This window comes from Diuraphis noxia, unplaced genomic scaffold (genome assembly GCF_037042655.1).
Source record: "Diuraphis noxia isolate RWA-SAM2 unplaced genomic scaffold, SU_Dnox_SAM2 contig0005, whole genome shotgun sequence".
NCBI lineage: Eukaryota > Metazoa > Arthropoda > Insecta > Hemiptera > Aphididae > Diuraphis > Diuraphis noxia.
Window position 1 is genome coordinate 34,458,916 of NW_028301715.1, and position 14,882 is coordinate 34,473,797.

At 27.7% G+C, this 14,882-nt stretch overlaps 2 protein-coding genes across 4 annotated transcripts; both read left to right on the forward strand.

Annotated features, from left to right (window-relative positions):
• The first annotated feature begins 159 nt into the window (after positions 1 to 159).
• Positions 160 to 4,313, forward strand: Mfap1 (Microfibril-associated protein 1). Its single transcript, XM_015517904.2, has 8 exons — positions 160 to 319; positions 393 to 844; positions 1,248 to 1,338; positions 1,399 to 1,556; positions 2,601 to 2,773; positions 2,931 to 3,090; positions 3,200 to 3,289; positions 3,362 to 4,313. The coding sequence occupies exons 1-8, from the start codon at positions 268 to 270 to the stop codon at positions 3,542 to 3,544; spliced, it is 1,359 nt and encodes a 452-aa protein (XP_015373390.1). The 5' UTR covers positions 160 to 267; the 3' UTR covers positions 3,545 to 4,313.
• A 2,420-nt stretch (positions 4,314 to 6,733) lies between these two features.
• Positions 6,734 to 14,404, forward strand: in (inturned planar cell polarity protein). 3 transcript variants are annotated; one of them, XM_089229745.1, is made up of 20 exons: positions 6,734 to 6,937; positions 7,041 to 7,185; positions 7,248 to 7,494; positions 7,563 to 7,749; positions 7,823 to 7,908; positions 7,978 to 8,252; positions 8,315 to 8,404; positions 8,466 to 8,543; positions 8,632 to 8,794; positions 8,852 to 8,896; positions 8,973 to 9,032; positions 9,096 to 9,364; positions 9,430 to 9,531; positions 10,351 to 10,439; positions 10,494 to 10,574; positions 10,883 to 11,055; positions 11,141 to 11,202; positions 11,267 to 11,456; positions 13,998 to 14,098; positions 14,159 to 14,404. In XM_089229745.1, exons 2-20 carry the CDS (start codon positions 7,079 to 7,081, stop codon positions 14,271 to 14,273), a joined length of 2,520 nt encoding a protein of 839 aa, XP_089085871.1. In that variant the 5' UTR covers positions 6,734 to 6,937; positions 7,041 to 7,078; the 3' UTR covers positions 14,274 to 14,404. The 3 variants fall into 3 exon arrangements, with proteins under 3 accessions (XP_089085871.1, XP_089085872.1, XP_089085873.1); XM_089229746.1 differs by having other exon boundaries at positions 6,734 to 6,921; XM_089229747.1 differs by lacking the exons at positions 7,041 to 7,185; positions 7,248 to 7,494 and having other exon boundaries at positions 6,746 to 6,846.
• The last annotated feature ends 478 nt before the right edge of the window (positions 14,405 to 14,882 follow it).

A 14,882-nucleotide genomic window follows, 5' to 3' on the forward strand; every position in this document is an offset into this window, starting at 1 on the left:
AAATTACAGGCTGTAATTTACAGCAGAGCTCGGGCAAAGTACATGGTCACCGGCATTCGCCTATTATCACTTTGAAAATATTATCATTATTTACATTCACAGATATATTTAAATTGATAAATAAAAAAAATACTGATAAATGATATATAGTATCTTATATGATAAAAATAATAAAATAGCTTATACCGTAAAACAATTAAGAAAAAGTTTAAATTATATTTTTTGATTGGAAAATAATTATATATTGTATACACAAAATCAACTAAAATGGAAGAAATTCAAAGTACGGCTGGTGCTATTCCTGTGCGAAATGAGAAAGGTAATATTAAAAACTTTTAATTACTTACCTATGTTTTTGTGCAGCATCTAAGTTTAATGTTTTGGTTTTTTAGGTGAAGTGTCAATGCAAAAGGTGAAAGTTCACCGATATGTCCAAGGCAAACGTCCAGAATATGCTCCACAGTCTACATCTGAAGAAGAATCTGATGATGATGACTTTTTGGATTCTCGTAAAGTGCGGGGTGCATCTCCCACCACTAATTTTGATTCAGAACAGATGATTCATTTACCATCAGATGTCTTAAATGATGCACGTCTCAAACGTTTAGGAGGTTTAACTGCCCGACATGGCCATAAAGATAGGCGACTTTTGCATGAGCCACAAATTATAAAGGATGATTCATCTGATGATGAATCTGATGTTGAACGCAATCGCAGGAGTCGTAGACAGGTATCTGGTGATGAAAAAGACAGTAATGATGATGATGGAGAACTTAGCGACAATGAAATAGAAAAAAGAAGACAACAATTGAGACAAAGAGTTTTGAATCAAACTAAAGAAAAGGTATCTATAGAACTAAAATATAATTTACTTTTTTGTGACTCTTGAAACTATTAACTTACATATACAATAAGTATATTGGATATAAACTAAGGTAATCTACTTAATTGGATTAAATATCCTCCAGAAAATTGCAATTTTTTCTTAATTAGTTATTGATTAGTAATTAAATTTCATTTACATATTGTATTATAAATGTGAAATTGTTAAAAATATTAAACCATTCTAATTTTATAAAATCTATAATACATATTATACATTCCAATCACCATCGAATAATAAAATAATGTTTAAAAGGATTTTTCCTGGGGTGATTTCATGTTTGTTTTATTTCACAGATTTTGATCAAAATATGCATACATTAAATACAATTTTATCTTAAAATGAACATTATTTTGAATTTTAGGAAATGAATGAAGTACTTGAAAAAGAAGATGAAGGACATAGTTCAGATGATGATGATAGTGATGAATCTTCAGAGTATGAAGACTATTCTGGTAAATTGATATATTAACAAATTTTAATTGGTATAATATAAAATTATAATTTTATTTTAGCATCTGATGAAGAAACTGGTCCTCGTCTTAAGCCAATTTTTGTAAGAAAGAAAGAACGTGTTACTATATTGGAAAAAGAAAAAGAAGAAATAAAACAAAAACAATTAGAATATGAGCAAAAGAAGTTGGCCGAAGAAAGACGCAGAGCTACATTAAGAGTAATATTAAATAACAATAAATATTTAGGTATTTCCTTCTTAAATTCACTTTTGTGATGCCTAACCCACAAAGGTATTCTATGTGGCCTCTTTAAAGTATCTACAAAATTTAAATTATTTATCACCATACATTTTAAATACACAATAATATTATTAAAAGTAATAAATAATTCTAATTCCAAAAATTTGTCAGTGGCGTAGATAGGGGGGGAGGGTTGAGGAGTTTCTACCCCCCCTCCCAACCACCCAAAAAAAACTTTTTATATCGGTATTTTATCTTCTGTGATACTGATTATTTTTAAAGTAATCTTTTTTTTGCATTTTTCGATGATGGAATTAATACCAATTTGAAACAAAACAAAAATGACGTTTAGTTTAACTAATAACTGGTAATTTGTGTCATAAATATATTTTTAAACCCCCCTCCCCCCCCAGAAAAAAATCCTATCTACGCCGCTGAAATTTGTAACAATATTTTCACTACTATTTAATTGGAAATTGGACATTGTAGTTCGTTCACTAATAATGAAAAGTCTAGTTGAAATTTTGTTATTCCAATTTTTTTTGAAATTGGTTGAGGATGCTTAGCCAAAATCTATGAATTGATTTTGAATATTTCAAAACACTCAATACAAACAGCTTTCCAAAAAAATAAGTAATTTAGTGAGCATTTTTCATTAAAAATTCAACAACCTTAATTATGTTTATATTTTTTAAATTATACATGAAGCCTTTTTAGTATCATCGTTTTATTTTCATGTTTAGATTATACATATAATTGATTATTTGAATTATTAAACATACTTGATATCCATATTTTGTAAGCTTAAGAATTTGTATACCACTTAAGGATGATCCTGTAACTAAACAAACCAAATAAAAAATAGAAAATGATTAGTAAATATTAATTACTATTGCTCTATCAATAGAAATAATTTGTAAATAAAACCAAAGTTTAATAAATACTGCATTTAATATAACCCTAACTGCTTAGATCAAAGTGTTGGTATACTATAATTATTTAATATAACTATTCACAATTAGATGGTTGAAGAAGAAATTCGTAAAGAACAATCCTTATCAAAAGCAAATAGCGCACTTTCTGAACCATGTTTAAATGATGTAAACACAGATGATGAAAATGATGAAAATGAATATGAAGCTTGGAAACTTAGAGAATTAAAACGCATTAAAAGAGACAGAGAAGAACATGAACAGTAATGTTTATAATAATATATATATTTAAACATTTATTAAGCTTTTACATTTTTAGAAAAATATTTTACTTCTTAAATTGTATGTTATCAGTTGAGCAATGTGCTTTTAACTTATATACAATTAAATTAGTATAAGTTAAAATTATATTTATTTTAGGCGAGAATTTGAAAAGGCAGAAATAGAGCGCCTTAGGAACTTAACCGAAGAAGAGAGAAGGTTAGAACTACGACTCAATCCAAAACAAGTTACTAATAAAGCAGCTAAAGGCAAATACAAATTTATGCAAAAATATTATCACCGTGGAGTATTTTATTTGGTTAGTATTATTAAATTCATCAAACATTGTGTATAATATTATTTATATTACATTTTCTTTAAATATTCACTAATTTTATTTTATTTTATTCTTATTAATCTTTTTATAGGATGAAGAAAATGATATTTTCAAAAGAGATTATTCATCAGCCACTCTTGAAGATCACTTTGATAAGACAATTTTGCCTAAAGTTATGCAAGTAAGCTTTCACAAACATTATCAATACAGTTTAAATTATACAACATTATTGTACTATTTGTTTTTTGATTAGGTTAAAAACTTTGGTCGTAGTGGACGTACAAAATATACACATTTGGTTGATCAAGACACAACTAGTTTTGATTCTCCCTGGGTATCTGAAACTGCACAAAACTTAAAATTTCATACTAATCAAGCAGCTGGTATGAAACAAGTATTCCAAAAACCTACTTTAAAGAAACAACGTACAAAATAAATCTATGACTATTATATTATTTCTATAGAATAATGAATAATTTTTAATAATATTTTATATGATAATAGTAAAATAAACAATATCATTCTACATTTCTACTATATAAGTTTTATATGCAATAAAATATTATGTCATAACTTAAAGTCTTAAAAGTATATCAATAATTACTTGTAATGTTGTACTAATGCCTAATGGCCAATAGTAATAAATAGGGCGTGGATTTTTATAATAAATTCATTACTTTATTGAATGTAGATTTCTTAATTCTTATCAAAAATAGTATGTTTCAAAACCTCTTATATAAAATAAAACATAATCATTATTACATGTAATATTAAAATTAAAACATATTCTTAAATATTTTACTAATAGTATTTTAATATTTACTCATATTACCTATTCACAGACATAGATAATAATCATCATTCTACTGGTAATATTTCAATCTGTGATAAATGATAATAGAGGACAATATAGAAAATTGTATCTGTTGGACAATCTTTACTATAGTGACTAGATGCTCTAGAGTCTAGTATATTCATTTGTTTTTCTTTTGGTACTTATATTATATCGTTTAAGTTTTAAAAATAAATGCTGAATGAAAAATAGTATTTATTTCATGTTTACAATATTGAATACACAATTTAGCAAGTATAACAACATAAATATTTACCTATTTTATTTCTTAAAAACTAATTTTACATGAAAATTCCGTATTTTAGTAATTTTAAACTACACAATAAATATACTAATTTTATAATGATGTGAATTTTGTTTTATTTTTTATCCTCCGTCTATGACAGTTTTTATATTAGAAAAAACACTTTGATTTTCAACTTCAATATATTTTCCGAGGTAAATTAAATCTAGTTTGTAGTTTTGATTTTTGAAGAGAAGGGGAGTGTCAAAAACAAATAATGGCTGGTGTTTTTGAATAATTTAGAAAAACATAAATAAATATATTCAATTTAATTTTAACAAATGACAAATTAATACTTACAAATTTCATCAGCTATTTATCATTAGTCTATTCCTCTATGGAACATATATTATATAAATTATATCTATATAATTTTGCTTCTTACATTTAACATTTTCAAATTTACATAATACATTTTAGATTCTGAACGAAGTAATGAATGTATTGATTTTACAATGATGTGTGTTTTTTTTTCTGTATCTGTGTACAGCATAACTAGTCGAAAGAATGCTTCGATTTCAAACTTTGGGGGTGGTTTCCGATGTAAAAGTGAATATCCTTGGTGCATTATAGAGGTCAGAAGTAAACATTTTCAAACAGTTTTCAAAAAAATCGAGAAAAACAAAAAAAAAAGATGACAGAAAAACGGGAATCTTTACACAAAACCAATTTTCGACCAAATCGATTTTTTTATATGGTTGTGATTCAAAAACTAAATCACTGTAAATAGGTACTTGAAATTTGTACCAAATGTTTATGTTAGTGTCATTTAAATAGAGTTTAATTTTCAAAAAACTTTGACTTTTTTTGAGTTATTTTTAGGCCATTGAAATTTTCGAATTTTTTGAGAATTTTTTTTTAAGTATCGGTAAAAAAATTTTGGATGACCAAAAAAACTTGAAAATTTAATACAAGATTCTTTATAAGTTGTTTTTATTGTAGCGAAAAAAAATTAAAAATTGTTAGTCACAATTAGCACAAATTAGCAACAGAGCTGCTGCTAAACAGAAGTCGGAATTAGAATTTATACTTTAAATGCACCATTTTAAAGTTTAAAATCCATTGGGTGTTATAGACGTAGAATTATAGTCATGACAAAAAAAATCGTAAACATTTTTTAGTGAGTATTGTAGGTGTTACAGACGTTACAGTAGAAAAAATCTGCTGATATGAAAATAATATAATTGGAGTGAGACGGTCATATAGGTAAGTCAATTGACCTTCCGTCTAGGCGAATATCACAATTCACAATATATATTATTAAATTTATTTAGGTGCCTACTATATTATGTATCTTAATTTATGCCATCGTAGTAAACTCATGGATTTGGAATCATGAGATCTATAATATGAATTGTACAAAATCCTGAGCCAAATTTAACACAAATACACATAACTAGGTATATAATATGGTATAATATCAATGTCGAATTGGCCCGCCAGGATACTGGGAAGGTGAGAAAATTCCCTGTGAGCCGATCCTCGTTTATAAAACTCTGCGCCCATGTATTTGGATTACTAATTATTTGATAATATTTATTTGAGCGTCTATGTTGTTTATTGTCGTATTTTGTATGTAATTTTGACTGCACAAGCCTAATATAGTACCTACTGGCTACTACTATACAGTAATACCTACACATGATTTTAATTATCCCTAAAAATGTTAAAAAATATGTTTTTATATTTGCTGCAGAGCGATGAATGTATTGATTTAAATGATTTAATAGTTGTGTAAAAAATAAATTTTTGACCATCGTCACTTTTTGAGGCAGTTATAAATATTAAGAAAATGTTAGTTTCATTTCATCATCTTTTCTGAAAGGAAAGTGTATCTATAGTTGATTATTTGAATGGTCATAAAATTAATATTTGAAAATTAATTATTACCCATTTACCGGGCCAAAATTTTTAAGCTGACCTGGCGCTAACTAATACCATACATTGTTAACTGAAACATATTTATAACTATTCTTTTTTCTCTGTTGTTTCTTTGTCACTCGGAAGTTTCTGTGCGAGTGAGAACCATCGTTTCCCTATCCTTTATTTGTTGGTATAAAAAGACAAAAGTAAAAGTATGTTAACTGTTTAGTAAAGAATGAAATGTCGCAACCATATCATAGTGTATATAGTAAGTAGTTATAACATAGTTTAAGAAAATATAAAATAGTATGGAGTTGTATTGATGAAATAATATGTCGAATATGTGGTAGGTAATATAGATTAAAGAGATGCCATTAGGTACATTTTTACATATTTTCCTATTTTTGACCTGTTCAATAAATCATATCCTTGCAGTGAACACAAGTGTTTAATTATTGAGTTTACTTGTTTACTATATATTTGTATTGTCTATTTGTCTGTCGTCAGATGACTGATAAATGAATGAATGATGATAATATAATAAATTGTTTAATATCAATCAATTATAATTTTCTATCCATTATCAAGAAATTAGATACTTTGATAATAGCTATCAAGAATTTACATTTGACAAGAATATTCGTCCGAACAAATCATTATTCATTTTACATTTATAGTATTAATTGGACCGAGGTACAAGTATTATAAGTATTCATAATCATAATACCTACAACAATAGGTAATTGTGCTATCTACTATTTAGTATAATAATAATTAAGACTAGAAAATTGGACTATTGGACAACAGGTGTCAGGTACAACTATCTATAGGTACTTTGAATTAGTCACAATATTATTTATGTTATTTCATATACCTTGTTACTCATATGGTATGTTGTTTATTTAAAATGTATTTTATTCTTATATTGTTTAGTATACCACTGTTCAAGTCTCCGTTCGTTTTTTTTAAATATGAATGAAAATAATGTTTATGGTAAATCTTTTAAAACATACCTTAGTGATACTGATAGTTCTTCAACCCATTCATCTTGTGAATGTGATGATGTCAACTCAAATGTGTAAGAAAATATATTTATCATAAAAAAAATTGAATAGTTTATAATATTTATTATTTCTCAAGTTCGGATTTTGAGTGGGAAAATGAAATAAATGACCAAGGAGAACTATTTTATGTTAAATGTTCACCACGAAAACAGACAAAATATACCAAACACGATATGATTGAATCGAATGATGAACCAAAAAAGACCAAAACCACGGCAGGCAAATTGGTTAAGCTTTTAAAGCGTAAGAAAAGAAGTAGAGACAGAAATGATGGATCTAAACATACTGGAAACTCTAATAAAGTTACTTTCTTAGACACTCAAGTATAAACCTTAGCTCTTAGGTAAAATACAGATATGTGTTTATTTATATTATATGTCTTTAATCATAGGAAGGCGAAGTTAGAGAAGTCACTGTTGAAGTTGAAAATGATAGTCATGGTAATCTTGGAAGAAGAGCTACATTGACTGAAAAGTTATTGGGTTTATCGACTACAGTTTTTGAAGATGGGTCGCGTATAATGGTGGCATCAATTATTCCAAATACTCCTGTCGATAACCAACGATCTATAAAAATAGGTATTATTGTACTTTGATACATGATTAAATCAAAATTATATTATTTTATTTTATCATATTATATTATGCATAGGAGATTGGCTTAAAATGATCAATGGAGAAGTTGTCACAGCCAAAACTTTAGATCAAATTCTATCTAACATAACTCCACCAACTACTGTAATTCATTATGAAACTTAATATTGAATAATTATAAAAGCTATACAATCTAATTTATTACTCCATTAGGTTATGTTAGTTGTTCAAAGAGTGGCAGTTACCTTAGTTGACGTGGACAAACACAATAACCAACAGTTATCAAGTTATTTATCTTTGAAAACTATTAATGAAGAATTTGTATCAGAACTTGCTAAATATCCTCTGGCTGTCATGTACCTGACATCTGAAAATTCAAATGCTATATATGTGTATCCTAGTCCATCATCCATATTCAATCAAATTAAAGGAGCTTTTCAAACCATTAGTCATATTGTTCCACAAATTGTCAAAACTCAGACTAAAAGGTGAAACGATTTAAAAATCCCAACAATAATACATTTTTAATATTTATTATTTAATATTATAGTATATCAATGATATGTGATGATCAGCTAGTTCATTCAATATTTTTGTTCGAAGGACAAGGCACATTTATTTTTATTGCACCAGATTTAAAGTAAATACTATATGAAATGAATCTACATAATAAATTTATAAATGTTTTTATGTTTGATTAGATTAAATTTAACCTATGCTGATTGGATGGCTTCCAACATAGTTAGAAATTTATGTTTTTGCTATGACAATTTAAATAGGTAATTTTTTTATCTACCAATACTCATAATTTATTTAAATACTTAATTTCTTTTACTAAGCATAAAGTACATACATTTTATATTCTAGTTGCTTTTCAAATGAAGATAATCATTGTTCATTAGATAAATACTTTACAATTATATTCTCAGAGTTATATGATATCAATATGTTTCATAATATAGAAAATTCTCATGACTTTGAAAAATATTTACCTGCCTCTAAGAGTATTCCATTGCTAAGAAGTATTCAAGTAAATATAAACTTTTTTTTGTATTTGAATATGGATTTTGTTATTGTTTATTTTCAGATGGAACTTGATGATATATTAAATGAATTTGAAGCCAATTATGTGGTATGTCTATTTTATACAAATTGTTAATTGTTCAAGAAATATTTATTTTAATGATTTTATTTTTTATTTTAACTAGTGTGAAGACACCAGGGAACCAAGACCATACTTGATCATTGGTACATCAATTTATTATAAGGTAATTAAATTAGGACATTCCACATTCAAATTGCATTAGTTAAATTATAATTCACCATCATAGGAATACCTATTGTCATCTCACTTGAATTATGAAGATCAATTGGATATTCACATGTTTTGCTTACAAAATGGATTGTTTCATCTACCTAAATCAGAATATTTAGAACGTTTAATAATATTCCGAAGAGTTTATCCTTCGTCAGTTAGATCTAATAGTACATTTGTTGGCTCTGTGTATACACTGCCAAAATCTAAATGGTATTTGTTAATTGTCGGACGTGGTAATAATCTTATGGCAACACTCCTTGAAGTTGGTCCTAGTTGTTCAAAGTAATAATATAAAAAGTATAGTTTGGTAAATGTAAGTTTTATTAAATTAATTTTTTTTTATACAGAAATGAAGTATTTGATGGACCCAATGTTGAATATGTGGAAGAAGCTGAAGATACGTTAGAAAATGTTCTTAATATGAATGTTGATGAAGTTGCAGAAAAATGGTACTATATAATGATATATTATATTGTATTGCAATAACATTAAGAGGATGTCAGCGCCACTATATGTTTTCTCTCTCTGGCCGACGTGCAACACAGATAAAATGCATTTACGCAGAATTATGTTTTTAATCTTAAAGTAAAATCACCCATTACAAAAGAGATAAAGAATAATATTGAAGTGACATATCGATATTATAGTTAGTTATTTGATTTTGTATTTGACTTTCAAAATAAACAAAAAAACATTTTTCAATTTAAATGATGTTTAATTGTTTTGAGAAATATTTATACAAATCAATATATCATTCCCCCAAAAATATTATTTGCTATGTTTTTTGTTTTCGATGATTTTACTCTAATATTACTTAAAGACATTAAAAAATGATTCTGTGTATGTTGCTTGGGCCAGAGAGAGAAAATAAATTGTACACTGACATCCTCTTAACATCATTAGTAAAGCATAATTAATAAAATACAAATTTAATTGTTATAAATAACCGCTACAAACATATTTTCACTTTGGAATTGTCATATTTAGTGACATGCATTGAATAATTAATAACATTTTTCCCTTGTACATTCTAAGCTATTGATTATCCAAAATTCTATTTGACCAGCACAGTAATAAATAATACAATTTTACATTTCCTTAGTTAAATTACTATTAGTCTTATAAAATATATTCTTAAGTACACTAAAATAATTTAAACATTTTCTGAAATTTAGGACCACTACATAATAATATACTCTGAAGTGACTAACAGTGGTTTAAATAAATGAATATACATAATATTCTAATAATTTATTTTTATTTTGTAGGATTGAAGGTAATATAATGCAAATATACCAAACAGAAACCTTAAAAAGTGCAGGGTTAAATATGCTTGCAAATAATAAGCAGTCAAGTGGTAATTTATTACTTTTATTTCTTTGTTTAGTTCTACTAAATACATTTTTTTTAGGTTTGCAATTCAGAAAACCAGAAATAATTTCTATTCTAAAACACAAAAATGACATTACATCAAATTCACAGTTATTTAATGGTAAGTATAAAATATATACTCCGGCCACCGAGACAGCGCTACTCCTTGGCGCATCTTAATGAATGAGCTCTGTGGTTTTGTACCCATTTTTCTCCCACTTTACTACCTATTTGCTGTGCAAAATATCCGAATTTGCAGCATTGCGTAGATAACAGCATCGGCAGCCTGCTAAACCTGAGGTTTGGTGAAGGCAATGGATGAAGTTTGAGTGCCGCATAGTAGCAGTCACTCGGTGGCCGGTGTTTAGATTAATTGAAATTGTATATTGAATTTGACTTAGATAAATAGAAAAAATTATTTTAAAACAGATTCTAGGCAGATAGATTCATGTTCAGAAACAAGTTTAACGAGTAGTGGAGCGCCAAGCACAGAAGACAGCATGTATGTACAAGGTCCAGTATTTGGCCGTCGAGCTGAACGCATGATGAAAGCTTCATCAATTGAGTGGTCTGATAATTCTGAAGATGAAAATACTATTTCAGTAATATTATGAATGTTTTCTTTCTTTGATGAATACTAAATAATTATAATTTATAATACTAAAAAATATTTTGTTTAAATTTTAGGATGGGTCACGGTCAATAGACATGACCGATGTTATAAAGAATTCGTCAGTGTCTCCAAATAAGTAAATGGTTTAAATTATTGAATGATTAGTAATTAATATAATTAATTAAAAAATATATTTTCAGATTTGGTTTAGGTAAATTAAGTATGCTGTTTCGTTATCTTGACATAAACTGCCACACTGGTGTTATGCTATGTTCACCATCAATTTACAATGAACATAATTTAAAAACCAAAGACTTATTTAAAAATATTGATGAAAAGTTTAAGTCAACTGTTACTGTGTTACGAAATTTATTCGATGATTCTAATCAGGTATAAATGAGAAAAAAAATATTTATCTCTATATTACATTTGATTTTTCTGTACGTGTGTAATTACTGTGCATGTCACTGATCTACCAAACAGTTGGATCGATTTGATGAAATTGTTGAGTGGGTCTCCTGGATGGTTTTTCAGATTAAAAATTGGACCCAGTTGATTCAATCTGGACTTTTTTTTATAAATGGTGGATATTGGTTACAGCTTACAGATTATAACAGTAATAGGACAATAATTAAGTATTATATATAAATGGTTGCCGTTTTTTACTCGGGCAGATAAGGTAAAAGCATGTACCAATATGTTGTGTTTGTTTCATTTTGTAGAAATTATATCTTAAAACAAATATATTTGAATGTTAGCTTGTAGCTTATATAGGTACTAAAAAACTACTTAAGGGGATTCAATACCGTAATTTTTCGTCTTTGTCTAACACACACTTGTTTTAGGATTTTAACCATCTTCTTTGACAAACGTACTGATGGATATAGTGAAACAATAAGAATTCTAAAAACAGATTTGAATTTGACATCAAGACTACTTGAAATCAACTTCCACATTTTTAATTTTTTGATTTTAACTTCTCTGAAAATTTAATAACAACAGTTTTTTAACATAATGTTTGAGAAATTTGGGAGACAATATCAAAAATGTAGGAAAGTCAATCTCAAGAAGTCTTGATGACTAATTCAATTCTGTTTTTAGAATCCTTATCACTGCATTAGATTAATTGGTACTTCTGGCAAAGAACACGTATAGAAACTTATGTTGCAGGTGCATTAAACAAAGACAGGCAATAACAGTAACAAATCCCTTTACCAATATTATAGATGTTGGACTCAAAAGTTCCAACAGTTGGAGATGTCGGAAAAGCTTAGAAAGCAGGTTGAACTATGTCTGATATATTCTAAATGCTATATCCAATCCACCACAGGCAAATTATCTGTCTTTATCGAATTAGCTGACAAAGCATGTTTACCTAAACCAAGAAAGATACACCTATATTGTACTATATTTTATTTTTTTTACACTGATAGTATAGCTAGCTAAAAATGAGTATTAGTTTATCTGAAGTTAAAAGACTCAAAGACTACTGGAACATTTTGAATAAAAGATAGATTTTTTTAGCCTTGGGTGGTACTTATTTTTCAAATCCAATTGGTAGTTAAAAGGTGACACACGTAAGATTTTTTCAGCTTTTGAAAAAAAAAAATGTTGATGTAAGTGAATGCCATTAGTTATAATTACTAGCTGAACCCGTGCACTTCGTAGCCCGTTAAAAATCCTATCTCTTTTATGGTCCATAGTTCATATTGTGTGTTAAATTCATTTCATGTGATGATGCTAGCAGTATATTTTTATACATAATGATAGATAGTGGTTAAAATATATTATAATCTTACAACGATATTCAATTTCATATATCATTATGTAATTTTCTTCGTTTTTTCAATATAATGTTGACAATTTAAATATTCAATTCAATGATATTTAGGCATAACACTTTCTAACTTAGCATATCTTCTGCCCATATGTCTAATAAAATTCTGTACCAAATTTTGCCGCAATCGGTCCAGCTGTTTAAGAATGTATTAGATTTTCAGTTTTTTTTAAATTTTTATAAAAAAAGTTTATTAAATAATTTGTGTTCTTTACTTGAAATATTATTTTTATAAAATTTAGCGATATTTGATTGAAAAATTAAAAAAACAGAAAATCTAATAAAAAAATAGTTGATGCGGTAAATATTTTTGTGCGAGGGGCAAATAGACGGACAAATTTGTGTAATCACCGTATTGTGTAACGCGGTAAATCGGTGTTCTCGGAGTGGAATATTTCCGCTTGAACAGTTTTTTTACCGCGTAAATGCTGGCAGTGAACATACAAATACATACTACTACCATTTATAAATAAACAAAAATGTCCATCCTAAAAATAAATCCAGCTGCTCTCGAGAGCACTTGTTTGTTTAAATGGTTGCCTTTGACTACCAAAAAATATTAATATTATTTATTTTACTTTTTACTGGGCAGATGGCACCACTTTAATTTCATCACACCCTCATCATATTTCTCTAACCCGATAACTTTCTCAATTTTTTCACCCTTAAGAACCTTCTCCTGGCAATTACGACCCAAACAAAAAAAGAGTGAGCGAAATCGGTTCAGCCGTTCTCAATTGATGAATTGTTATACATTTTTTATATATATAGATTTATATTTTTATCTGCTAGAGGGCGCAACCGGTGTAACTCAGTTTTTGTCTCTAAATCTCTAACTCACAGGAGTTAGGTCCATAATGTATGCTATAAACCCATTCCCAGACATTCTCTATTATTTAAAAAAAATTTGAGCCAAATCGGCCCAGCCATTCTCAACTGATGCAATTTCGAATTTTTTGTCTCCTTTTTTATATATATAGATGTTAATATTATAATTAAAAGAAATATGGCATTTACATTTTTTTTTTTTTTTACAAACTTTTGGCATAGACATCAGGCAGGACAGTTAGTTTATAACTATAATCATGTTTTAGGATGAAAATGAAATAAATGAGATAGGTGTTTTATTTCAAATACCTACATCAAATACAGATTCTCCAAAAAAATCTTACTTGATAACATTCTGGGTCACAGGGTGAGTATTTTCTTTAAGATAATTATTTAACAACATATAAAAATGTATTAATATTTTTAGGAGATTATTCAAAGAACCAAATAAACGAGAGTTATATGTTTGTTATGAAGAAGGGATACCTCAAAATATGGTTGAAATTGCATTTAAGTTGGGTACAAATTATGCAACTGGATAGAAACAAATTACATTATAAATAAAATATATGTATTATCCATATAAAATTGATTATTATAAGTCATTAGAATACTATATATAAATAATGTAATCAATCAGAAACAAAAATAAAGCACTAAAAGCCTTCCAAAACTCAGTAAAACCCAAAGATCATATCATACTAAACATTTAAGGGCGAAGATCAAATATCTGGTAAAAATCAGAAAAAGAAAAGTCTTGGAAATCCTTCACTTTAAGCATCATACCCAGAATCGACTCTAGTATAATCTGAAGCAAAGTTAGATCCCTGTAGGGACAAAGTAGAGAAAAACACATCCACTTAATCATTGATGACACAATACACACGAATCCTATTGATATGGCCAATCATCTTGGAGTCTCCTTCCAAACAAACTGCTCTGATGACAATTACGACAAGACCTTTCTGACTAACAACATCCAAAACAGAAACAGTCAGTATATCTCCAACATCGATCCTGCTTTACAAAACCAGGTACATCTAAACCTTACGATCTCTCTTAAGGAACTGAATGTGGCACTGAGAAAATGTTCCAGTCTCTCCCCGGGTCCTGATGACGTCCCTTACATATTCTTACACAATTTGCCTCTT

What these genes read in the sequence shown, in the direction of transcription:
- Mfap1 (XM_015517904.2), top strand. Translation starts at nt 268, where the DNA reads ATGGAAGAAATTCAAAGTACGGCTGGTGCTATTCCTGTGCGAAATGAG. An exon ending in TGAATCAAACTAAAGAAAAG is followed by an intron (nt 845 to 1,247) that starts GTATCTATAGAA and finishes TTTGAATTTTAG; the next exon opens with GAAATGAATGAAGTACTTGA. An exon ending in TTTTGCCTAAAGTTATGCAA is followed by an intron (nt 3,290 to 3,361) that starts GTAAGCTTTCAC and finishes TTTTTTGATTAG; the next exon opens with GTTAAAAACTTTGGTCGTAG.
- in (XM_089229745.1), top strand. Translation starts at nt 7,079, where the DNA reads ATGAATGAAAATAATGTTTATGGTAAATCTTTTAAAACATACCTTAGT. An exon ending in AAATTCACAGTTATTTAATG is followed by an intron (nt 10,575 to 10,882) that starts GTAAGTATAAAA and finishes ATTTTAAAACAG; the next exon opens with ATTCTAGGCAGATAGATTCA. An exon ending in TATTCGATGATTCTAATCAG is followed by an intron (nt 11,457 to 13,997) that starts GTATAAATGAGA and finishes ATCATGTTTTAG; the next exon opens with GATGAAAATGAAATAAATGA.